At 39.9% G+C, this 25,617-nt stretch overlaps 1 protein-coding gene across 6 annotated transcripts in view; it reads left to right on the plus strand.

Moving 5' to 3' along the window:
- Nucleotides 1-25,617, plus strand: part of LOC105835835 (transcriptional enhancer factor TEF-1) — a 172,107-nt gene that overhangs the window by 69,693 nt on the left and 76,797 nt on the right. For 2 of the 6 annotated variants that reach the window (XM_012679422.2, XM_012679423.3), the window contains exon 2: nucleotides 3,844-3,924. The exons of the other annotated variants lie outside the window; for them this stretch is intronic. In XM_012679422.2, coding sequence (XP_012534876.1) covers nucleotides 3,888-3,924 — 37 coding nt within the window. In that variant the 5' untranslated portion in view covers nucleotides 3,844-3,887. The remainder of the gene's footprint in view (nucleotides 1-3,843; nucleotides 3,925-25,617) is intronic. 6 annotated transcript variants of the gene reach the window in all.

The following is a 25,617-nucleotide window of genomic DNA, read 5'->3' on the forward strand; positions in this document are numbered from 1 at the left end:
TGTGTAATGAATGCCTGCATCGCGATCCGTTATACAAGTCGAATACAAGTGTGTAAACGTGTAGCTCGCTAATGGCGAACGCGAGATTTCCGCCGCTGGTGGCTCTGTTCGCTCTCTGCAATTTCAATCTAAATCGCACGCGCAAACTTAATAAAAAGTAATAATGTTTGCTGTATAAAAAAATTTCAAAATTGTGGCGAAAAAAAACGTTCTTGCCGCTTTTGAAAATGCTTCATCTTGTTTATCGATTTGCATCTCTCTCTACGCGTGTTATGGAAATGAATATATTGTTCTATTAATAAATTGTTTATTCTCCTAAAACACATGTATATCAGAATGCTAATCCGGATGACCCGCGACATTTGGAAATTATGCAGTAGATGTCTATTTTTACAAGCACGCCGGTTGAGTTTAGTATTGAGCGATTCTTCGCGTTTGACTTTCACGTCATATCGGAATTTTTAAGTAGTCCGTTTTATATGTCGACTTCCGCCAGTTAAGCATTAACATCTACGTCAGAGAAGCAAGGAGAGGCCTAAATTATCGAGCGGAGCGCAAGGCGAAATGTCATCGTTCGGCCGTCTTCGGCGTTTAGAGATTCGCAACAGCGTGCATTACGACGTAATATCTGATTAACCTTATTGGCCTCTTTCGCTCACTCGGAGCTGCACGGATGTAATAAGTACACGCACAAACAACATCGTAAACAGCTCCAAAACGCTTCACGCGATAGTTTACACGAGCACACGGAGCGCTTCCCTCTCTTCCCGTAGCTCTTTGTTGACCCAATACATTCCCGGGATTATACGGTTTAAGAAACCTCGCGTGCATGCGTGCACGTATGCACGAATATGCAGGTGCACTTAGCTTCCTGATGCCGCGGGCGTCGTGCCCGATGTCGGATGATGCCTCGGGCGCGCTTCACCCTCGAGATTCCTTTCCGCATAGAGAGGAGGAAGAGCGTTCCTTGGGACCTCGCATTCTTTCGCGGGGATCCGGCTTTATGCGCGGGGAACTCGTCTCGTTTTGCGTGGATTTTTCAGCAGTAGTTTAGAAAAAAATGTATATGTGTATAAGCGGGATATGCGTGTGCGGCGCACATGCCATGAAGTGCTCCACTTTCGGAGCGAGAGCGAATTAAAAAAAAAAAAAGAGGAGGAATTGTGTTTCGTCGGCTGTTGTTTTTCGTATCGTGCTCGTGATAAAAGAAGAAATATGACAGATAATTGGAACGGAGATTGGAAAATATTATGCAAAAAAAAAAATACTTTATTTTCATCGCATTTTGTTTCTCTCTTTATGAATTCAAAATTAAACTGAACTCTTCGTTATTGCAATTATTGTGGTGTCACCGTGGATAATTGTTGAGTTACGAGGCGTTGAAAATAAACGAATAATAAATAAAAAATTCGACATTATGAAACAAATCGAATCCAGGTGCAAATTTTAAATACTTTATGCGAGAATACTAATGAGCTTTCTCGAGATAGAATGTTGGCTAGTAATGTTACGTAATCGATCGCCGCTGTCGCGGATTATTTTCGGATCAACGTGGTCCTTTGTCATGGAAATATTTGCGCATAATTGCTGACAGCGGGATTTAGAACGCATAAAGGACACGGTAAAAAGGAAGCTCGAGTTACGTCGTGGGTAGGCACGGAACAAATAAACTTTTCGGCGCTCTTGCGGTGAGACCCGTGCACTACTTTTTTCTTCTTCTTCTCTCTCCCTCTCCCTCGCTCACATATTTCTATCCGTTTCGGCTGGTTTTCGCCATTGTTGGTTCTTCCGCGTGCAGTAGCTTTCCCGTAGCAAATAAACTACTTTGACGCCGTTGCCGCGGCGAGCCGTGTCCAGAGAGATATACATTAACAATGAATTCGCATTGGTGTGTCTGGGAAACGTTCGCGACCATTCAGCGCATTTTCCGTTAGTTTACCATCATAATTGCTAAGTTGTATAGAATCGGGAATTAATAATTATGTGAAACAATTTCTGTTAATAATTGGCAAAACTTGCTTCCGTATATAATGCATTCATTTCCTTATGCAGTTTATTGATAAATGTATCGTTCGGCATGAATTTATGTCGATATTCTAGATATTCTGTAAACACAAAAAACAACCAATACGTCGAAATAAACGAGAATTGACACATCCATGGAATGCCTCTGATTTAAAGGAATATTTCCGATGCCATGTACACACAGAGATGTGTGTTTCAGGAAAAAATCAACTATTCGTTATGCCGTTCAAATGGACGGAACTGAAATTGCAACAATTTTACATGTTCGTATACTATTTCTATGCCGAATATTTTTCGAAAAATTCGTCAAAGCGATGAATTATTCCGCGCCGTTTGTTTTTTGGACTGCTGCGAAAAGAAAAATAGAAAACTACAAAGGCCAATGGAGCGTAAATGTGAGTTATTCCGAGCTGAAAATAAAATGCGATCTTTTAGAGAAAGATTCGTAAAATTTTGATGGAATTGAGATTTTCTTTCTATTAATTTATATAACGTAGTAATTTTTATACATACATATATATTTATATATAAAAACATTTATAGATAGAAATTTTTTGTTTTTAAGATCTTTTTTTTCTCAAGTTTTTTGACAAAATTTATGAAAATCAATTTAAATCTAATCTTTTCTACAACGTTCTTGATGTTTAAATTTCATATCCTTGCTAAGATGTAAAAACCTTTCGACACAACTCCACTTTTATAAACTCTTGAAATATTTTTTGGTTCCTTGACCTGACTTGAAAATTTACATACACGTGGAATAATTAATTTTAAATTTTATAAATTTTATTCGTATATTACTACAGTAATAAAATGCTCAATTTGCCATCGCTATTTTATTCACTGTTCTTTTTATCTACAAGTTAAATTCAATGTTTATTAAATTAAAACAGAAATGGTCTGATTTACATTTATTCATTCACCTATGTGTTCAGCTTATCTTCTAACTTTTATACATATATATTTTTTTAAATGTAATAAAACAATTTGCGAGGGGCTTTATTTCCTCCAATTTACAATAAAATCTCATTTTAATGTGAACGGTCGAGATTTTGTTAATTAATCAAAATTATGTTCATCGTCTGCGTATCGTTTCGAGGTAATTCGAGGGGGGTGTTTATATTTGTAATAATGTATGCATGCGTGTGGAGGCAGAGCTGTCTCATTGCTCTTCACGCTTTCCGAAGATGCTAGTAAGCGTAACCGCGAACGGTAAGTCGCGACTGTTGCTCACCTCGCAACTTATAACGCGCCGATTTCACCGCAGAAACGTTGCACGTGTGAAAGTTAGGACGTCCGGTCTTTTCGAAAGAAAAACTCGCACGCGGATATAATTATCGCGCTTTGCTCCGGCGGATTTTCGATCGTAAATCGTGTCTGTTCGCCGAACAGAAGCAAAGGCTTCTTTCTGTTAAACGCATACTTCTTCATTTAATAATACTGAGCCAAATGCAAAACTTTTGCAACGAAAAGATAATTATTCGCACAAATTAAATCAATCACACTTATTGTTCGACAAGAACAATGCTAAATTTAGTTATAATTTAAAATCTAGACTAAATTTATTGTCTGCTTAACAAGTTACACTAGAAATTACAAAGTGTGAGAGGTCACGTTATTTATAGAAATTTATTAGCGAAGTAATTTTCTATAAATAAAATTGTAACTCATACGCCACTTATTTATAAAATAGGCACTGAATATTTTTTTCTCTTTGTTTTGTTTTAGATATAATACTGTACTTTAGTGAACTTTCGACAATCGCATAACACGATGTTTACGCCAGTCTATATGTGACGATCACTGTCTGCATTATAGGTGTACCCACGTCGCCGTCATCCTGACCTGCCCGAGAAATCCTCATGAAAGACTGGGAACTCAGTACTCAGAATAGCATCGGTATCGTAGACATTTCTTTTTTTATTTTTTCTCTTTAGACGGCCCGCACTTTAAACGGGTCTCTTTTTGTTGGAAATAAGTTGTTATCTTCTTACTCTCTCTCTCTCTCTCTCTCTTTCTTGTCTTTTACATCTCATTTCTTACTTAGACACGAAATATGGGCAATATGGTGGTGGTGGCGATAATGTAATGCAATGTAACGAACGTGAGGCTATCTGGGTAGTGGTAACGTAATTATAACGCTGAAGGGTGGAACAAATCGTCACGGCAACAGAAGACAATAACAATCCAGAATTACGGCCGACATATTACGCAAATAGAAAATCCACCTCGCGTTAATATTGCGTGGCCACATGTTTCACGACAGATATATCTCTTTCTTCAGAAATTATTTTCAACTCGACTCTCTAAATCGGAATCAGTATATTATTCACTGATTTGAAGTGCTACACTTACAATTGTGATCATCCGTAAGTATTCCGATTACAAAGGGGAAACTCTTTGAAATATGCTCTGAAAACCAGTGCATATTTCGCTGACAGAGTTATAAGTGTAGCACTTAAATCAGTAAAATTTTACCGATTCCGATTTAGAGACAAGATTAAATAAATTAGTGTCAATAAGCGATTCATCATTTGTGTATAATATAATTTTATTATATGTTTTTATTAACTCTGTTTATACAAAAAGAACGAAACACATTTAGTCACAAAAATTTAAAAGAACAGACGTCCAAAATTTTTGTTTAGAAAAATTCTCTTGAAACAGCTCGAGTTGTAATTAGTAGGACATAACATTTTCTCTCGTGTTTTCTATAAATTACAGCAGATAACAGCTCGTGTTACATTACGATTCGTAAGACGTAAGAATTCCTAAAACGTCTTCGAGGCCCCAAACTAAACCGGTACTCGGTTTCTGTTACATAAAACCCATCCAAACTGACGCATGTTCGCGGAATTCGCCGATCGTCTCAACCGCGCGCGCTCCTCCCGATGTGATTGTCCCCTGTCCCTCTTCTTTTTTTTTTCCTCGCTTCCTTATTGAATTGATCGGATCGGCGGACCAGTCGTCACCGAGCCAGCAACGACCGTCTGTCCTTTCGTAGAATCCACGGGTTCTTTTCTGCGCCTCTGGCTAACCAGTCGCCTCGTCTCGCCTCGCCTCGCCTCGTTTCGCCAAGCGTCGTCGCCGGGCTCTGCGTCGAGAGTGGCCGCAACCGCGAATTACTTCGCAATTTCCCGAAATTGCGCAATCCGTGCGGGCTAATGGCCGCCGGGCCGCCACCACCGCCGCTAGTACCGGCCGAGGGGTTCGGGAGCGGGCGGTTGGCGGGAGGGCGGCGGTAGCCGACGAGGAGACCATTAATTAAGCAAAATCATAAACTCGGCTCGGCCGAGCGAGCGTGTGTGCACAGCTCGCGAGCGCAGTTGCATTGAAAAATATAAACGCGTGGCCCGTTACTTTCACGAACGGGGCAGGCCACTATACCGCCGAACGCCGTCGCCGCTCTTTGCTAATCGTCCGCGCTCTAACTCCACTGCGGTTTTACGTCATAGAGAGGACCGACCGGCCCCCCCTCCCCCCTCCCCCTCCCCGATTCCGCGACACGCTCCAGGAGGCAATTGGGGGTTGAATCACTCGCAGCTAAATCGCCGAGCGTGTCGTTCGAAGCTCACTTCCCCGCCGCCGGGAATCATTGTGGAGCTCTCTGCGTTAAATCGGGTGAGCGACCGCAATCACGAAAAATCGTGCGTTACGCATGCCGCGCTTAATTCTCGTGCAGCAGGTTGCGTTAAATTAAAATTGCACATTTATTTCGATGCGGAGCGCAAGAGGTTTCCTCACATTTCCTTTCATACGTGCGATCTGATCGTCGCGTTTCCTTAGTAAAAATTCAGTTGCGTGTTCTTGATATTTATTGACCTCGAGTACTTGCCGGATTTATCTTTATGCGATCGAAAAAACTTCCGCTAAAATAAAATTCGCTCGATTCTAAAGCTTTATCTGTATCTGTGATTTTTTATTTCTATAACTAGATTGCATTATTAATCTGATATTTTATTTATAAAGAGAGAAATTAGCCAAAGAAACCGTGAAAAGTTTTGCGCTTTGTACATTTATATATCTGCGATCATTTATTTGTAACTTCTACGAATTAAAAAAGCAGACATACGAAATATTATGCTAAATGTAGTTTTGATTTTATTTATGAAATAAACTCTCTCCGCGCGCAACCTGTTTGTACTTTTATATTTGTATTTTTTCTTGTTTTAAATATTATTAAGCAAGCGGCAGTAAACCGTCTATACCAGATTCTATCTGTGCCGCAACGTAATAACAAAACAAGCAATTTTTCACCGATTACAACGAGTTTCGTAGAAATTACGAAATATTACTTAAACGGCTAAGAAACTAATTACTCCGGAGCTACTTTGGAGCTACGTGTGAGATCCTGGAAGGGAAAAACGCATATATCAGATAATTAGAAGTGGCGGGCAAATGTCACCATGCAATCGCGCGATAAATCTGCTCGAACTCTGACGCAACTAAACAAGATTTTAATGGCGCTAATGGCCAATGGATTTGTCGGTGGTACTCGCGCGCGCGCGCGCGCTCGTTCGCTTCGGCAACGGCACGATAAGCCTTGTTGTGAAACACATTCGGAACAGGTAAATTGATCCTTCGAACATATTTGCCATTGTGTCGCCGTGTGCGTTTATAATGCGTGTTACAATTGAATGCATGTAGAACAGTCTGATGAGAGGAAGAGCGGTTTAAAGTGATTTTAGATTCTATTTTTCAGATCAAAAGTGTACTAATAACGTTTTTTTTTTTGTCTAAAAAGATATACATCCAGCGTTTGATGAACTTGTGAAACGTAATGCTATCGGAAGTACAGATTTTTTCTTTTTCTATCGTGAAGTTTCGAAATATGAACTGTTAACTTGTGCAAATAATAAGAAATTTGTATTCTTAATAATTTTTTTGTGCAAAGAAAAATATTATTAATCTAACGTTGATGAACGTAATACTATCGACCGAGTATAGAGACTTTTCTATTTCTATTATGGATTCTCGAAATATACTCTTTAAATATCGAAAAAGTAAAATGTCTATGACAGTAAAAATTTACTCTTACAGGACAGAATAGGTTTCCTACAGGAACGCGTCTCATTTTTTACTTTTATTAGAGTCACGAACCACTCGAATATAACTGCACGAACCTAAGTATCAGTCTTTTAAAGGAACGTTTATGAAATTTTCACTCTATGAAATTTAGAGAATAGATTCTTATCTTGCAGATTGAAAGAAATATTTATTCTTAACAATTCTACGTGATTGGAAAAAAATCCTTATTAATCCAACGCTTAACGAACTTGAGGACTGTAATATCAGCTAAATATACAATCTTTCTAAATTGTTATAAGATTTTGAAATATGAACTATTAACTCGTGGATTGTAGGAGACATTTATTTTTTTTTAAAAGAAATTTTTCTCGAAACTTAAATTAATTCTCTACATCTACGTCATTACTTATAAAAAAGTGCTAAATTTTTAAAACTGATCGAGATATGTGTAAAGTTTGGTATATATGGGAAAAGGATAAGTAAAAAACATTTCTTTACGCAACTTTTCATCTCCGTTGAAGAGTTAAATACACCCATGTGGAGTAGAAGAAGGAAGTGAGAGAGAGAGAGAGAGAGAGAGCGACGTTATAACAGCGAGGCATCGCGAGGCGAAGCTTGTGTCGCGCAAAAACGTGGGATCCGTTATTTAAACGAGGCACGGTAAAACCGATTTTCCACGGTATAGTTTTAACTTCGTGAACGACGGCGGCGGCATCGGCGGTTGTGCAAAATCCCAGCTCGTGCACGATGCATGTGTATCGGGAATACATATATTACTCGGCGTGTAATACGTGCAAGAGAGCCGGGTCCCGAGGTGTATCGAGGTCGACTGGTTTTCCAGCAGCCGTCAGTCGTTAAGGGACATTGCGACACACGTGCGCGCGTGGTTGTTGTCCCTCTCGTCTTTCTCCCTCCGTTCTCTCCTCTCTTTCTACCGTCGCCGCGAGTATGAGAACTTCAGAAACTCAGAAATAAATCGTTACTTACGCCGCGTACGTTACGTCAGGCACGACCATCAGGCCCTTTTTATCGCGATTTTTATTCCGATTGGTAGTCACGTTTCCTCATCATTTCGGTGCTGCGAGCATAGTCATCTTCGATGTCCTCATTATATCACGTCGATAAACTTGATACACTTAGCAACATTGATAAACTCGAATTCTTGGTATACCGATACCGTGGTTGACGTCGGTGTTTTTTGAAATTTTTCTTCTTCTATCTAAATCGCACGAGAGACTACGAGATGCCTCAGTTTATTTCGCATCGATAACGACGACGTCGGTATTATTTTTAAAGTTCTGGAATATTGGTTCTCCGTTTCGTAGAAAGCGAGATAGGACGGACGACTATGATGTCGCGGTTTATTGCGCATCGCCACGTGGCAAAACTACGTCTCCGTCGTAGATCTTTCAGTGGCGCGCGAATGAAGATGAAACCGGAGTAACTGAGGCGCTGGCGGATATTTTTCTTGGCGGCGGTTCCCAATTTTCACGTCCAGCCTCTGATGATGCTTCTGAAAACCTTTACTTCTCTTCCGTCTGTTCGAAACGAGCTTCGAGACCGGCAGCGTTATTTGTACGACGTTAAACCGTATTTACCTTCGGTACTTTTCGTCGTAAAACCTAAAAGCCTACCTATTTGCGTAAAGTCGTTTTAGATTTACGGATGAGAGAGGGGGGAAAAAGGCGAAGGAACGCAGTCTCGAGTTTGCGACTCGATAGTTTTGCCCTCACGGCCGGGATTCCGATCGTAAAACTCGGAGGGGGGGGGAGTGCTCGCAATGATCGGCCGATACTCGCGATCGATTTATTACATTCGCGTAACGTATGCAATAAATTAGCGGCCGCGTACGAAAAATACGGAGGAACGGCGAGGAAGGCGTAGCCAGGATATAATAAATTACTAAGAGCTATATTACGATGATGATCTACGCCTTTGTAGCGATTAAGCGGGACAATTAAGTGCCTTCCATTGGAGGATAAGAGAGCACTGCTGATTTCAAGAGAAAATGAAAATTTAATTGAAAAGCCCCGAGCACGCGCGACTAGAAAAATCGAGAACGGGGAAATAATATCTCTTCTCCTTTCTCTTTCCCGTTCAATCGTTTTTATAAAATCGTAAATATGTCATTGCAAAGGTTCTCCTTTATTTATAGTATAAAGAGAAGCGTCTACGATATATTAATTATGATTGTTAATATGTATCTCTTAATGAATTTGAATTAGAAAAATTAATAAAGACGATTTAAATATTGAATAGGTGAGTCATTAATTATGGCTCAGGGAAGCTAACTTTGTATTCTATATTAAGATTTTAATTGAAAGAAACGATATATAAAATTGGATGAAATTTCTTGAAAGATTCAGTCCTGCTACTTCACATACATTATAAGAAATTTTAAGCATATTATTTCACTACGATAAAAACAAGTATTGAAAACTTACAAAAATTCATAATCATTTGATAAAGAATTATAATTGTTATGAAAAACGAAGTGCAGAGAAATAAGTTGTGATATCGCAAAATGCAAAGAACATATATTAAATCAATTTTTTAAAACATTTTCTGAATATTATGACATAATATTTATGACATGTATTTTATAAATGTTTTTAAATTATTATTCTATTACGTAATATTTCTCAACATTTTCATTACAGTAGAAATATTATTGTTAATGTTTTACTGAAATATTTTCCATAATATTATATGTATACAACATTAAAAACTACATATTTGAAAATTACATTACTTGTTATAAAATATTATTGTAATAACGTTGTGTTAATAATACCTCGCTTACTGGGATTCCCGATTGGGGTCCATTGTAACAAGTAAGAAACGTTTCTAATGGAATAAATGACCTATTCTTATCTGACTTCTGGATCGTACTTACTTCGTGCACTGTACGCTTCTTATTTCTATTATCAGGACGAAGAATTTGTAGATAAAAAAAAGAATATTTTTTCCGAGAGGACCTGAGACATTCCACGGATAGTTTTGGGCAAGCTGGTGCGCGTTGCGATTACAACCGACGGGCATTCCGATACAACAAATACGTAGATTGGAAATGCATATGACTATTTAACGGTTTCCCCGGCATAAACTAGGTATATTGATATCACAGTCGGCTGAACGTTGTGAGGTAATTAACCCTGGAGTGCCCCCGGGGATGCCACGGAGCCACTCACGTCGTTAACAGCCGCAAATAATTAATTGTTAATTAAATAATTATCAGTTACCGGCGAATCGATTATTAACAATCGACGAACCATACATGTAGCGATGTTCCGGGCAGATGCTTAGAAAACACGTAAATCGATCAACGATAATGTACACCGTCGACCGAGGGCTCGCCGATCTGTAAGCGCATTACCGTTGGCGTAATACGTGCGCAATGCAATACTTAATTATCGGAAGCATTGAAAATGATATACATTGGCATCCTAATAACAAATAACAAATTTTATTTAAAAAAAAAAATAGAATATACCGTGATGACCATTAAATTCGTATTACTTTGTGATTTTCCGAATTCCTGTCAAGGTATTTTATTTTTCATTTGTCGTTAGGATATATACTTGACCAGTAGTTATGGATTTCTAGTTTTTCCTCTCATTTCACTTTTTGCAGTAAAAGAAAAAGGCAATACTAATTTTATCTGAATGCGAGCTAAATTAGCTGCAGACGAAATGGCGAACCGGTTCCGCGGTCGTCTCTGGTTATCAGTGATTTACCGCGACGCGGCAAAAAGCGGCGCGACCGATTGTCGGCGGGCAAACGTTGCAACGGGGCGCGCAGGGATGCGAGGGGGCGCGATGAAAGCTGCTTAAGATCTCGGTACGATTGGCATTTGATCCGCGCGCGCGGCGCACGCACGCGGGGGACCCCCTTGGAAAATCCGGTCGAACCGGACGGCGGCGGCGGCGGCGGCGGCGGCGGGACCCGTACTCTCCCGCCGAGATCAAAGGCGAGGCGAGGCGAATCTCGACAAAGAAACCACTCGCGGACTCGGCGAGAGAGAGGCGATGGACAACGGCGCGGGGTGAAGACGAAGAGCAGCGCGGCGAGAAAGTGAGAGGTAGGGGGATGACGATCCCCTTCGTCCGCTCTGTTCGCCGGCTGAGAAATCACGCGAAGGTGTACCGGCGCGATCGTCGTTAGGACGCGATCGTCGCGGGGCCGCCGCCGCCGGGGCCCTCCTCGGGGTAGGACGGCAAAAAGGGCTGGTCGTTTGTTTGTCGCGACTCTTAATGGCCGTCTTCGGACGAGTTCGTAATTGGCGCGTTTGCACGCGCTCTTTGTACACCGTTGTCCCTCTTTCTCCTTTTCTTTGCCTCTCCAGTCTCCTCTTCTCTTTTTCTCTCTCTTCTCTCTCTCTCTCTCTCTCTCTCTTTCTCGTCGTCCTTTTGCAGCCCGTCGTTTTCCGCCTTCGTTCACCGTCGCACTTGTCGCCCTTCCACTTCGTCGTCATCGTCGTCGTCGTCGTCGTCTCGTTCCTTTTTCCGTCGTCGCGATTCTTGTGCCACCCGAGTACGTTTCCCTGGAGCGTCGCGCCGGAGCCGTGTTGTATCGCCTTCTCTCACTGTCGCCCTCCCCTCCGTTTACTCAGCCGTTTATTCCTCGCGAATGCTCGTCCGCGATTCGCAAAGGAGGACGCGGCCGCGTTTCGCCGAAACCGCTCTTTGTCGCGACTCCACCGATGGTCTTTTGACGCCTCGCGGTCTGACTACATTGGTCTCCCTTTCCACTCGCTAATTCAGCCATTATTCTTTCCGTCCCGAACACAACCGGCCATACGCGTTCACCTATTTCTGTTAAATGTTTAATTTAAATAATTAAATAATTTCTTGTTAATTTTCTAAACGAAAATTGTTTGAAAAATTATTTACAAATTTATTACAGATGTTACAGTAACATCTTCTCTTCCTTGGCAAATTAAATATTTCATGAATGATGCAGTTTTTTTCTTCCGAATCTATTATCTCACGAGAGATAGTATTTTAGAGAACGTCAAGCTTCCTGATCTTATTCTTACATTTAGGCAATGTTTTTTTGCACAAGTGCAACGTCACTCTCTAAATTTCACTACTTATATTGCAATTTTTATTAAGTAAAGTTTTAACATTTTAATTAATTTTAATTGAAAAGTAATTCTGAATTTATCTAAATGTTTTCAAAGTCAATAGTAGAGAAAATTGGGCCGGACAAAAAAATTTACCTATGGAGGGTTTAAAAAAAATTTTTTTTTCATGTGCGTAACGCATTCCCGTGCGGACAATAATTTCGTGTTACCACCAACACTGTGAGTGAAGGACGAAACGGAAGGCTCGCATTTATACGGCAAGGTATCCGGTTACCATGACGTAACTTTTCACCCTGGGAAACATTCGCCAACCGCCTAGTGCACCCTGGCGAGCGATTGCCGGTTGGGTGAGTCCACGCCGAGATCGGCGATGGTGGAAGATTAATCGAGCTCGCGCGATAAACGCTTTCTACGGGTTGTCGCGTCGCGTCCAGACTTCCCTCAAAGAATCGGGATTTGTTGCTAGCTTGTCGAAACAAAGACACCTTTGTGTCACCCTCTACGAATAACCTCGACAAAAGACGCGCGACGATTTAAGTCGATTGATGAATAATTTTGTACAAGTACAAGTACGTCAATTAGAAAATAATATAATTAGAAAATAATTTAGACAATAATTGAGAATATATAGAAACACTAAATTGATTTTTTAATAATACTAAATACTTTTCGTCTTATCAGTCTTCTGAAATTTTTTGAAAAACTTTTAAATTTAAATTCTATCACTTTTTCTGACAAAATTGTTTCTTTTGCCATTTTTTTCTTGATAATACAAGAAATCGATCAGTAAATCTGACATGCATATTCACGCGCGTGCATTTTTTTGTGATTTGCGAGTGTTTATTTAAAAAATTAATGACTAGGAAACAATACCTAGTTCTAAATTGGCATTATGCGTTTAATGCAAAAACTGGAATCATATCTATTGCGAATAGATCGTTAAATACCATATTTATATTATTTTTTTAGTACTTCTCAAATTTAATATTCAAAATTCAAGTGGCTTTTCTTTATAATTGATTAAGCAACATTAAAAGGTATAATAAAATATATTTATTTTATTGCTGCATTGAAAATTCTCTTACCTGGAATTTTGAATAAATTTCCTGAAATATTTAGGAATTTTTTTACAAAATTTAAGTAAAGACTCTGTTTACACTTATCGTTTATTGAACTGTGATATTAAGGATTTTAAAAAAGATATAAGTATCTCTAATAATATGTAGATTTTACTTAAATTGTTAAAGACAAATTATAGTAAAATAATAATGGTAAGTAGAACAGAAAACAGATTAAAATAGTGTTTATATACGACACATATTTATATTGTAATTCTTCGAAAAAGATGATGCGTAATCCGACTTTTTCCGAGACCGTTAAAGTTAGGGTTTAATCATGTGGGGGTTAATTAATCAATGGCGTGTTCGTCAAATGTGCCTAGGATTAGCGACGTCCTTGATTGTGCTGCCCCCAGACAAGCGCCATTACCTCTGCTTTGTGGTTTTAGCGGTTTCGCAATGAGTACGAGGTCCTTCTCTATGCGAGGATCGCGCGGTTTACTTCCTCATTGCGCGGTGAATCAATGTCTCATCAGAGTTGTGTTTTCGCGTATGTTTTTTTTCCCCAGCATCCGACGGCAAAACAATTTTATCATTATTTTGCAATATTTTACTGACTAGAATTACCTTTTGGCAATAAATCCTTAAACGTGCTTAAAATAGTTAATTCTTAATGACAGTTATTGCAGGAAGTTAAGCTATTAATTTAGTAATTCATTTTCCAATATTAGTCACTTGAAGTTATTAAAAATAAAAATCTTGCTAATTTATTTACACAATTTATATATGATCGAATAAATGATTAACCGGTTATTAAATTAGATTATTATTATTAAATTAGATTATTAAAATATATAGCTTACATAATATAACAGTCTTTCCAATATTATTTTTGGCAAACTGCATTCACGCGAATCTTTGCTTTTTGCCTTCTGTTACGCCTGGTATACACTCCGTGTCATAATTCACCGCGAATATCGCCGCGAGCAGTCGCAATGGTAAAGGTACTCAACAAACGAGTAGATATTTACGCATACAAGTAGTTCTCCGGTAGACGCGCGCGGCGTAAATTCTCGCCGGGATTTCTGTACCGATAGCCTTTCCCGCGCTTCGCTCCAACGAGGCGGATCTCTTTCCGCGTATGAATCATCGTTGCAGAGCGCCAACCTGGGCCGGTGGGTGCATCGCGAAACGCGCGCGCGGCGCGGCGTCGTCGCTCGGCGCGAGGTTGCTCCGGGACAGAGGCTGCTCGAAAATCCAACGCCCGACTCGCCGCGCCAGAAAGGAAAGGGGACGAATTATCCTGTCGGAAGAGCCACCATAGCCGTCGCTTTGTGCGAGGGAACGGCACTCCGCCGTCTCGCTCGACGGGCCCCGGCCGCGCCGCGCCACGCCGCGCGTCGGACCTTCGCTTTTTCCTCCTCGCCTGCCTGCCTGCCTGCCTGCCTATCTACCTACCTACCTACCTCCGTCGGCCGCCACCTGCGAGCGCGGCTTAATGAATCGTAACCGCATTACCGTGTTGCGCAACCACGCGTGCATTACCATAATGTCCCGCGGTGACTAAGAACCTCCATCTCGTACATCTGCGATATTAACGTGTCCCGACGCGGTCTGTCCGTGTCGTCTTCGGGCGCACAAATGGACGAACAGGCGACTTCCCGAGACCTGAACTTTGCTGACAAAAGCAACAGTGTTTCGTGTTTCGCGGGTACAACTGCATGCTGAAATAATTATAATTTAATTAATTAACTTTATCTTTAGTTATCACTGCTACGATGCTGATAATAGTAATCTTGCGTTTATAGTTTTATTAATTATGAAAAATTTTACTGTAAATTATAATACATTTGGCGCGAGGCACTACCGTGCCTCTTGATAATTTCAAATATTAATATAGTAAATTATGAAGATAAAGAGACATTGATGGTGAAAATAAAATGAGTATTTCTGTAATGCAATCATACATAATGAATGAAAATATTTTTTTACATTCGCTTACTATTTGAAAACTATAATTTCCATGGTTAAAACGACTATAAATACACAGTTGTGTGTGTGTGTGTGGCACCGAAAACGATTATAAAATATAATTGTAATTAAATTATATGGTAATTGCAAACATTTTTTCTCTCGGTATATGACGTCCGCGATAGGACTTCTAGAATCTCAAAAAGATTATTCCCTATCCCATCATATTTTGCAATGCCCCCCGGCTGAGCTGAAGGTTTGCAGCTTTATTAGTTTCCATATATAGATTTCCGCTTCTGAGAGCCGGATGCGATAATAACCGTGCGCGCGTTTACGGGCATCCCGCGTTCATCGATTATTTCCGTGTTGCGTGCGCGATATTTACTTGCCGTCCCACGTGTGCGTAGATTAATGCGCGTGCACACTGTGCCGTTAGTAGGCACAGAAAAAATTCGGCGCGGCTACAAGGCGCGTTCTTAGGAGATCGCGGTAATTAGTATGGCGCGGATTCGATGACGGAACATACAATTCCGAGTACGGTCTTCGCGAATTCAACGCTCGACCGCGCAATTAACTATCTCGCTCGCGTGCATTTATCCCGTTTGTCTAATCCCGGCAGTTCTTGTTTCTGGAATGTATCACGTTTCGATTTTTTTTTCGGCTTGCAGTCGAAAGTATTTGATGTACGTCACTATGTCGCTCATTTGCTAAAACAACGACGTAATTAAAAAATTGGCATCTTTTTACGTGCAAAAAGAGCAGAGCTTTGAAGCTCTTATTATCAATAGAATGATATATAATTGAGTTTTTAAAATTGAAAAAAGTGTAATAAATTAAAGTGTTTTTTTAAGCATTTATTTTTATATTATAATAGACGAATTCAGTACATTGAAGAGTTAATAATACTTTTGTTCCCTTCTACAAGCGGATATTACATCAAAAGATTTAATCGCATTTAAAAATATTTTCATGATTTTGTGATACAAAGTTTCAATTTCAAAATTTTAATAATTTAAATATTTAAACTTATTTTTTGAAAAGAATGCTTGTTTTCGAGTTATATTGTTGCTGCAGCGATACAATAAATTTAGATATAATGGTATATGGAACAAAAGAACTTTCAAACTATACGTGAATACTTGCGATGGACATTAGAATAGAATCTTTATTCGCTTCAGCATTACATTGCTGAGAAGGGGACTTGGTTTACAATCTTTCCTAGCACACTCATCCCTCCATCCATCCATCCGTTCAGCTATCCTTCTATCCTAACTGACCCGTCGCATGGCTTTATTCAATATCATATAACATAACATATCTTACTGCTCCGTTATAATCGCAAGAATTCTACATATAATAATAATCTTTATTCTCTTCAGCAATAGCCAAAAAGAAAATCCTACATAGAATATAATATAATCCTATCTAAACATTTTTCTCGCTACTATCTTTTAATTCTTACTCTGTTTACAATCTTCTTTCTTTTAATTTATAACTATATTCTCTTACTATAACATCTAACCCTTCTATATTTAAATCTTTCCCTCTACTTTCTTTTCTTTCTCCTTTCTTCCTCTAATCTTTCCTTTTTCTAAAATTATTTTTACCCATTCTTTCTCCTAGGCCCCATATCTTGTTAGCTGCCACCCCCCTTTCCTTTTTCCTAGCTTCTTTATGCGCTCTTTATAATCCCCTATCCTATTAAACGTAACGCCACTTGCGATGGACATTAAAAAGACATTAAAATTTGTATGAATATATTACATAAAAATTTCGTGTTATTTCTAATTTAAAATATATATCTGTATTTAATGCATTATACATAATGGAAAAATATCTTTGTAATTATAATTTATAAAATAAAAAGAAAATATTGAAAAAGTTGTCCTTTTGAACTCTCTGTTAATATTATTCATAAAAGCTTTATTTAATTTCAAGAAAATTATTAAATGCATTTTTATATCAGACTGAATAAACTTATTAACAATAAAGTATTGCATACAGAAATGCGCGTTTCGAAATAACGATAATGTGAATAGCACAAAAAAGTGAAAACAATGGACTATGAACGATATAACAATATACGTCTTTTTGCCTTTGTTAATGTCCACAGTTGAAATTATCCAAATTGGTACTTTGGATTGGAGATAAATTTTGTGAGCAGGTCACAATGCGACTATTTATAACGTTTGTACCCGATCTGGAATTACCCGTGAGAAGGCCGGAAATCTCCCCTTTTCGCTCGTCGAAAACGATGTGCACGAAAGCAAGAGTTTCGCTGGGATTTAATGGAGAACTCGACGAGTTCGCGGGGTATAAGTGGAGACGAGTTAGACAACCAAGGAACGGAGAGACTGAAATATTAATAGATCTCTGTCCTGGCTAATTTACCGCTTCCGTTTAAACCGAGGTGGCAGCCAGTCTCTGATACCGAGAGACTCTACTGGAGTCACTGTCCGCGCGCGTTCTTCGATTAATGTATTTTGATTAAGTTTTAGTGGCTCATTTCGAAAAGAAGCGAAAGAAGTAGGGACAAGTTACGAATATACGAGCCAATAAATCGTCCTTGATTTCTAATAGAAGACCTGAAATAGAATTTGGTTCTACATTTAGATATGATTAAATCAGATGTATCTCCTTCTACTGTCCGAGGACAGACCTTGACACGAAATTCAATTTCGTCGCGCAGATATGATGTAGCATTGAAATATCATAAAAGTGAGAGATTTGATAAGATACGTCGTTCAGCATTTGGTAGAAAAAGAGTAGAAGGGAAGAGACGGAAAATGTGGACATCAAAGTTTAACACGTGTAACAATAACAAAATTACAATTAGTCAGAAATTAATTAGAATTCTCGTTAAAATCTGTTCCCAGCCGGTTACGGTAATTTCACTTGAGAGACAAGAAAATTACGATGAGGCAGCGAGCGAAATGAAATTTGATTTAGTCGCGACTGCATCGGATTTACGTTGCTTTTACGGTTTTTTCAATAGAATAAATTTTCTTCAGTTGCGCGATTAAAATGTACAAAATTTTATTCGACGCGCTACGTGTATTTTATTTGTTATCTGTTTGGGTGAATAACGCCGTCTGTAATTCAGTTATTACGCGTAGAAAATGCGAATGTTATCACGTGGAGCTTAAATAACCGCGAATGATATACAGGAAGGAAAAACGAATCACATCGTCCCGTTCGGCCGCGTTGCCGGTAATTGCGCGTCGCATTATTCAAACGATCCGCGTGCGTGCGATCGCGGTGTGTTTACACGCGTTTGCGCACACGCATTTACGAAACGACGCGACGAGCGTGGGTGCATTATGGGCCGTGAGTAATGCGCCTGCATGGGCGTAGGCAACCGTGGACCGTTTCGCGAAACTCGCGTTGTTTATTTGAGTTTTGCATTTTTCAGTCATGCATTAAGACCATTACACATTGATGCGTTATTATAGATTTTGCGCTGCTTAATTTAACGGCGCAAATTGAATGCTGTTACCCCATAGCTCGTTACGCGAATAGTTCAAAAGTTTAAAAGGGGTGAAATTTTTACACGCGGCAAACATTGTTGAAGAACATTATTCGTATAAAACAAGGAAATTGAAAGCCATTCACGTCCATTTTTATCGAATTTTTTTCCGAAAAGTTTATAGTCGTTTTACTACGCTCGTCTATATGATTAATTTTGTGATGAGGATTATAATAAATATCAACTTCGTAGAAAAAGTTGTGAGCAAATTTGTTCAAAGTTATTTTTACAAATAAGTAAGGAGTGTCTTTTGTCTAAATTCTGACTTTTGAGTCGATGAAAAAATTGCTATCTTTTCTCGGTATTAAAAATATCATGTAGATGGAAACGCTGTCAGGATATTGACTGAGTGAAAAAGAGAAAGAATATTTTTCAATTTCTGTGTAGAGGGAAAAATTCCAGTTAAATTTGCTAAATGAACGGTCACGGGCTGCCGAATCAACATTTAATTACGCGACTCAGTTATTTCATTCTCTGGTGTAACGAGAATTTTTCCGTTCCTGCCTCGGTGCGCCCTGGTAAAATGTAATAAATCGTTTGAGTAATAAAATATTTATCCGTCGGCCGATTTTACGTCTACCGAAAACATCTTTTTTCCCAGCATTTACAGCACGAGCGTCATCGATCGGGTCGCTTTTTAAGCGGAATAAAGCTCTGGCGTAAATTGTCGTAAATTTGTCGTTAATTGGACGTCCTTTGGGAGAAAAAAGAGAGACACACAGACCACAAATACAAATTTTATCTGAAAAATTCCCATTTTATCAAATAAATTAGCTATCTACATTTTATTAATGGCAGTAGCGTTCAGTGCTGAAGTTATTTTATCATAAATTGATATAAAAAATTAATTCGTTTGTTGAAATTTCCAATTTAGATCTATTGTTTCTTAATTTAAATATGATCATATGACTCTTTAAATTCTTTTAGCTCGAACTTTTACACATACATATAATAAGGCGAAATATATTCTATGATATAATAACATTTTTCTTGAGTCTTGAGATATTTAATTCTAAAAAGTTAAATTTATTTGTTCTGTATTTACGTTTAAGAATAAGGGATGAAGACGGTGAGAAGAATTATTCACGAACTTCGAAACTTTCCCGTCCAGCTTTCAATCGTGATCGTTCCCGGTCGAACGATCCGAACGCCCTGACAGTAGAAATCTGACAGTGTAATTGGCGGATAATTCTCGAGAGACCCGAAATACCGGGGCGCGTTTGCGCTTACTCGGCAAAATTCGTCACGCGGGTCATTCGTTGCCGCGCCATTCGGTGATACGTTTGCTTCACCCGGGTGCTCTTCTCTTCTCTCGTATGCGCGATAAATGAAAGGGAGAAACAGGGAGAAAGAGAGAGAACCCAGCCGACGGACAAACCGCAGGGATGCGCACGTCCAGCAGCCGCCTCATCCCTCTCTCTCTCTCTCTCTCTCTCTCTCTCTTTCGCTCTCTCTAACTCTTTCTCCCATCCACCCGCCCTTCGCGCGCTCGTATCCTTCCATATCCACTAACTGAATTAACCGGTCGCAACGGTGTACCGTTGCTCGACGTACGGCGCGCGCGGACATGCACGCATATTGCGCCGACCGATCCGCACGAACTGCACATATCCTCTCTGCGTATGAACGCCGCGCGTCGGCCCGACCCTCCGGCCCGCAATATATTATCGCGCGCGATGTCTCGTGCAATTTACGTACGATTATGCAGATGCGCTCGGGAGTGCGCCCACGTACGCTTCGGCAGCAGCGGAAGGGGGCGAGAAGGGAAGAAGGAAGAGCGGAGAAGGAAAAGGGGTGGATTCTCTCGCTCGGGCCCGATCACATCGGATTGTTGCTTTTCAATCGCGATCTACCGGATGCGGTGCTTTGCAAATGCGCTGCGAGTCTTCCGAATTATATTCCGACGGAGAAACTTCTTTTTTACATTAAGGACGATTTGGCTTTACAATGCCGGCTAAAAGTTAATGAAATTTGAAAACTGTTAAATTAACGACAAAAAATTTTGATTGCAAATGTCCGAATTTTATCTGTGATAATCAGTTACAGAGAAAAGAACTATGAAAAATTTGGCTCATGGAACGTAATTTACAGAGGTATTTACAAACGTAATAACAGAACAATTTATTAAAAAATTTTTAATTTTTCGTAATATTTGAAATGTGACACGTAAATCTTGATTTAAATTTCAATTAATAAGATTATTTAATTATTATTTTTGTAATAAAATAAAATATTTCTTTTTTTCGTGACAAAAAAGGATAGCGATGTATAACGTGCGTATATAAATAAGACGGCATAATCAATTTTGCGGTTTTCTCGCTTTCCTCGGCTTTTCGTTGGAAAAAGTACTTGGCATTGACAGGCTGTCAAAGCGATTCGATTGGCTGTCTCGATTGGTCCATTAATTTCGTATTCGCTGTTTCGTACGGGAGTAATCAACGAGTTCCTTTGATGTGTCACGAGGCAACCACATGCGTTTTAATTGAAGAGTCAAAACTCGTAGCGCAAACAGTTTCCTCGACTGCTAAGGGTCAGAAAACGTTTTTTGTTCCACAAGTTCTGCGATTACTTTTTATCACGGAACATTCCCTCGTGGGAATAACACACGAAATGCAATCCTAAATACTTCTGCACGTTAAAAGCAAATGTAATAACTAGACGTTAGCAATATTTTTATATCAATCGTAGCGCAAGCCTCGCGTCTCGGATTATCGCTAGGACGTCGTCCTTTCTCCCTTGAACGGGGAGAATTTGTGCGTGATCGTCCGCCGAGTTTGGCCTGTGTGAAAGAGCGGGTCGACGAACCTGCGAGAGTCACTCTCGCAGGCCGAGCACAGAAACGACATTTCCGGCGGCGCGCGAACACGACTTTTTTTTTCCTTCTCCATCGCTCGAAGACGCGTGTTTGCCTGTTATAAACTCCGATAGCTAACCAATCGGGTCACGTTGCGCGCCGCTTGCTCAGTAGGAAACCGGCCGTGCGACGACGGTGTAATTGCCTCTTTAAAGTTGAACCGACTTGTAGCACACGCTGTTCGTCGTTCGCGCCTTCTCTAAACACTCTCGGGACATTCCGCAGACCGCAGAGAGCCGGCGATTTCTCTGCGATTCTCTTTTTTTTTTTTTTTTTAAGCATGCGTTTGGTCGGGGCGAACGGAGTCCGCTCGTGAAAAATAATGAGGATTGAATCGCAAGGTAATAGAAAGGTGTATCGTAATTCTGTAAGACCAGGGTACTCCTCAAGTAATTTGCAATGAAATTGTAAGCGACAATTTTACGAGCGAGCGATACATATTTATGGAGATTCAAAAGCACTTTATGTTGCCCTCAAAAACCGAGAATCGCAGAGTACGAATAACGAACGATCTCAAATTTTTCTTTTTTAATTATAGTTGGATTTTTTCTTTTTTTTTAATTAGTTGGAAGGAATAATTGTGTCGAACCTCCGTCAGCATTCGATGTTCCGTGTATTTCGACGACAAACACGAGACTGTTATTGTCCCAGTATTCATCGTGCGGCAGTAACGCATTCTCCATCCAGCTGGACCCTCGTTTGTAGATCGCGCACCATCGGCCGCGATACGGTATACGTATTAATGCGTATTTCGCGATAACACAGCGAAGGGCGGGGGCGGCGCGCGGCGGAGAGGAAAATACGAGCGGGTAGATAGCGCGGCCTCTTCCTCCTTCCCAACCCCCCTCCGCGGTATGTACACGTGTAACCGTGCGGCCCATTAATCCGCGTGTGTCGTATTGATCTATCATTGTCCTGCAGCCCGCGGGTGATATACACATCTGAGGTTGATACATAATAGATCGCGAGCGCGGCCCGGCGCGACGCAAATAGCGGCTACGGGGCGAGTGTCGAATGCAGCGACGTGCATGCGCGCGTATGTGTATATAATACCGTGCACATGCTCTCGAATGCATGACGTCCGCCGCGCGCGGTATACACGTATAAAAGTCCAGTAACCCAGTTCTTGCCATTGCCCCCATGGTGCACGAATGTGCCGCGCCGCGCGCCGGGTCGGTCGGGTCGGGTGCACCGGTTTGCGCTGTTAGCGGCTCGCACAAGTAAAAGTAGAGGAAACGGCTCCTCGGAGCGGAGATAAGAGCGAAAGTGTCCCGGGGGATAAAAGCGTTGACACAAGAGTATCCGTTCGAGCAATCTTCGCCCTCTTACTTTTGTTACGAGTAGACATTTACGGTAAACGTCAACGGACGTAAAAAGCACTTTGGATGGATCAGTTTATTAAAAGCTTGACTCTTTGCATCTTTCAAACGCTTCATTCCGGAGCTAGATAATTGTATAATTTGAATCGTAATCTAATTCGCCGATAAGTTTCTCGATAAAATCCTTTCGGTCGTACCACTTGTTTCCTTAGTAAAAATGTGTTTTCACGCGCGCTGCCTGTATTGTCATTCTGAACTTAATTAATGATGCAAAGCCAAACTCTTCTTTTTCAATTTTTGGTTGTATTGTTATCTCTATTTGTATTCAATTATTATATTTATTATTATTTATTAATATAAATAATATTCTGTTTTATATAATTTATTTTTTATTTGAGGTAAAAAATTTGTAAGTGAATTATAACAACACATATGTTGGAAATCTCGAATTTTATTTTCGGAAGTAGAGTGTGCTCTCAAACTACTGAGAAATCAGCAAGATAAACCAAAAGCAGATCAGAAAGTCTTGTGAAGTAAGGGCTGCCTTATACATTATGCAGGAGGAATGGCTTCTGCTTCATGCGATCTGATTTCGCACAGTGGAGTGGAGTGTTTCTTCGCGATTTTGGACCTCTCGTCGAGAAATTAAGCCACGTTTACGTCGTTTCATTCATCACGTCTCGCGTAATCTAAATGCCGTTATGCAACTTAATTCAATTCAAGTATTAACATATCCGTAAAATCTATCTGCGCTTTGCGCGGACAACGGACGACGGGCGGCTATTTATATCGGGATTACTTTGCGAGTCTCAGCAACGGCAGACAATCCGATCTCGCGACCCACGTGGACTTCATCTCGATAAAATCTTCCGTCGGGGTGACACTCGGTATTATTTGTTACGCGCGAGCGTGTAACAAACTGTGCAGTGTCCCGCGCTCGGCTCTGTCAATTTCTATTCTATACGTTTCTCCGCCACTTTGCTGCGCATAAAGCGACTATCAGGTACGTGTGCACGTGCGTGTATGTGTGTGCGTGTGTGTACGTATGTGTGTACATGCGGTTACCTCACGCTCACAGAAACTAGCGGTTTGTGGCGTCGCGACCAGTTCTTGAATGAGGCTGCGAATGGACTTGGGCACCGTTCGCAAAATCTGAAACTCCGCACGCGTCTCATTTTGGATTAAAGCATCATCATTGGTACGTTTTTCATCTTGACTTCTCCATTTTTTGAAATCTTCAGAGTAATTGCATGAAGAATAACAATTAATTGAGATTTTTATTTCTTATTTCGCGTAAAAGTCGTCTAAAAACAGTGCCAAAGGGTTTGGAATAAGTTTATTTTGGCATGCAATAAATTATCGTTCTTTTTTCCCCATCTTTCAATTTATATTCAAGTATTAACAGTGAAGAAAAAGCGGGAGGAATTTGACGAAAAAGCTCGAGGTCCTCAAAAGTTCAAGCATCCTCGACTTCGAGATGCAAAATCTTCTAAGCAAATAGGTAAACATCGAGAAAATAGACGCGATGCGTTGAAAGCTTCTTATTCATAGGTCATTATGCAGAACGCGAGGATGCATTATACAAATGTATTCTCCGATGCACTCAAAGCCGACTTTTTCTCTGCGGAAATTTAAATAGGAATAATTTGACATAGCAAAAAATTTCTTTCTTCTGAAGGTTAAGAGTTTCACGAAGAATTTCATATACCTACATCATCCAGATTATCATTATCATTAACAAAATGATTGTATATAATTCATTTTTCTAACTCGCCAACGTAATATTTCTTTAGTATGATTATTATTAATTTTAATTAATCTACCGGTGGGACTACTAGCGAATATCGAAATTTACGAGGGGAATGAAAGAGAAAGAGAAAAAGGGTAAAGCTCGTTTGTGCTTTTCGAACTCGGGAGGTCTAAACCGCGCCCTTGGTTTTAATGGCAAGCGAACTTTCCTACTCCCCGAGTTTGAAGTTCCAGGTAACTCGATTAATGGATACTCGGTTTGCCCGGGATTACTCGCGGCCGTGTAATTGAGTCTAATTCACACCGTGGCGCACCCGTGACTAATGATAAGGCAAGCATACCTGAAATTTAGTTTGTCGGACTCGAGCGCTCTTCCCCTTTTTTTTCTACCTCTTCTTTTTTGTTTTCATCCCTTGTTAATCTGTTGCGCTCGCGCACGATTGTGATTAAGTATGCCGATATTTTTTCCTTCAACGCTTTGTAATGTCTATAAAATAAAGTGGTTTTTGTCACGTGTATGAGATGATTGAGATGGATTTTCGCAGAGCAATTTGCTTTCCCGCCGATATATGACGATTGTAATCGGCCTGACCGGTTGCAGGATAATTGCCAGTGAAAGGGAATGACGTCAACATATTTTCCTGCATAGCGTTAACAAAATTTGCGGAAAAATACAATTGTTCACAATGCCTGTGCGTACGAAATAGATTATTTGATATATTTCGTGACATCAATTGAATAAATAGAAAAAGTGACGTTTATTTATGTGAAACAATTTTTAAAGCAATTTTTATCTGTGTCTTCTGTGTCCTTTGAACGCGAGCGAATTAATTTATTGGGAACGTGTGATTTATTCTTATATTTTTATATAGTAACGCTGAACATATATTTGTCATTATTAACTTTTCATAAACTTTTTTATATACTTTTCCGTTGTAAAGAATATGAGTAGATTAATATATCATCGTTGTCGATGTAACAAACGATTTTTCGTTACAAAT

This window comes from Monomorium pharaonis, chromosome 2 (assembly GCF_013373865.1).
Source record: "Monomorium pharaonis isolate MP-MQ-018 chromosome 2, ASM1337386v2, whole genome shotgun sequence".
In the NCBI taxonomy this organism is placed as follows: Eukaryota; Metazoa; Arthropoda; class Insecta; order Hymenoptera; family Formicidae; genus Monomorium; species Monomorium pharaonis.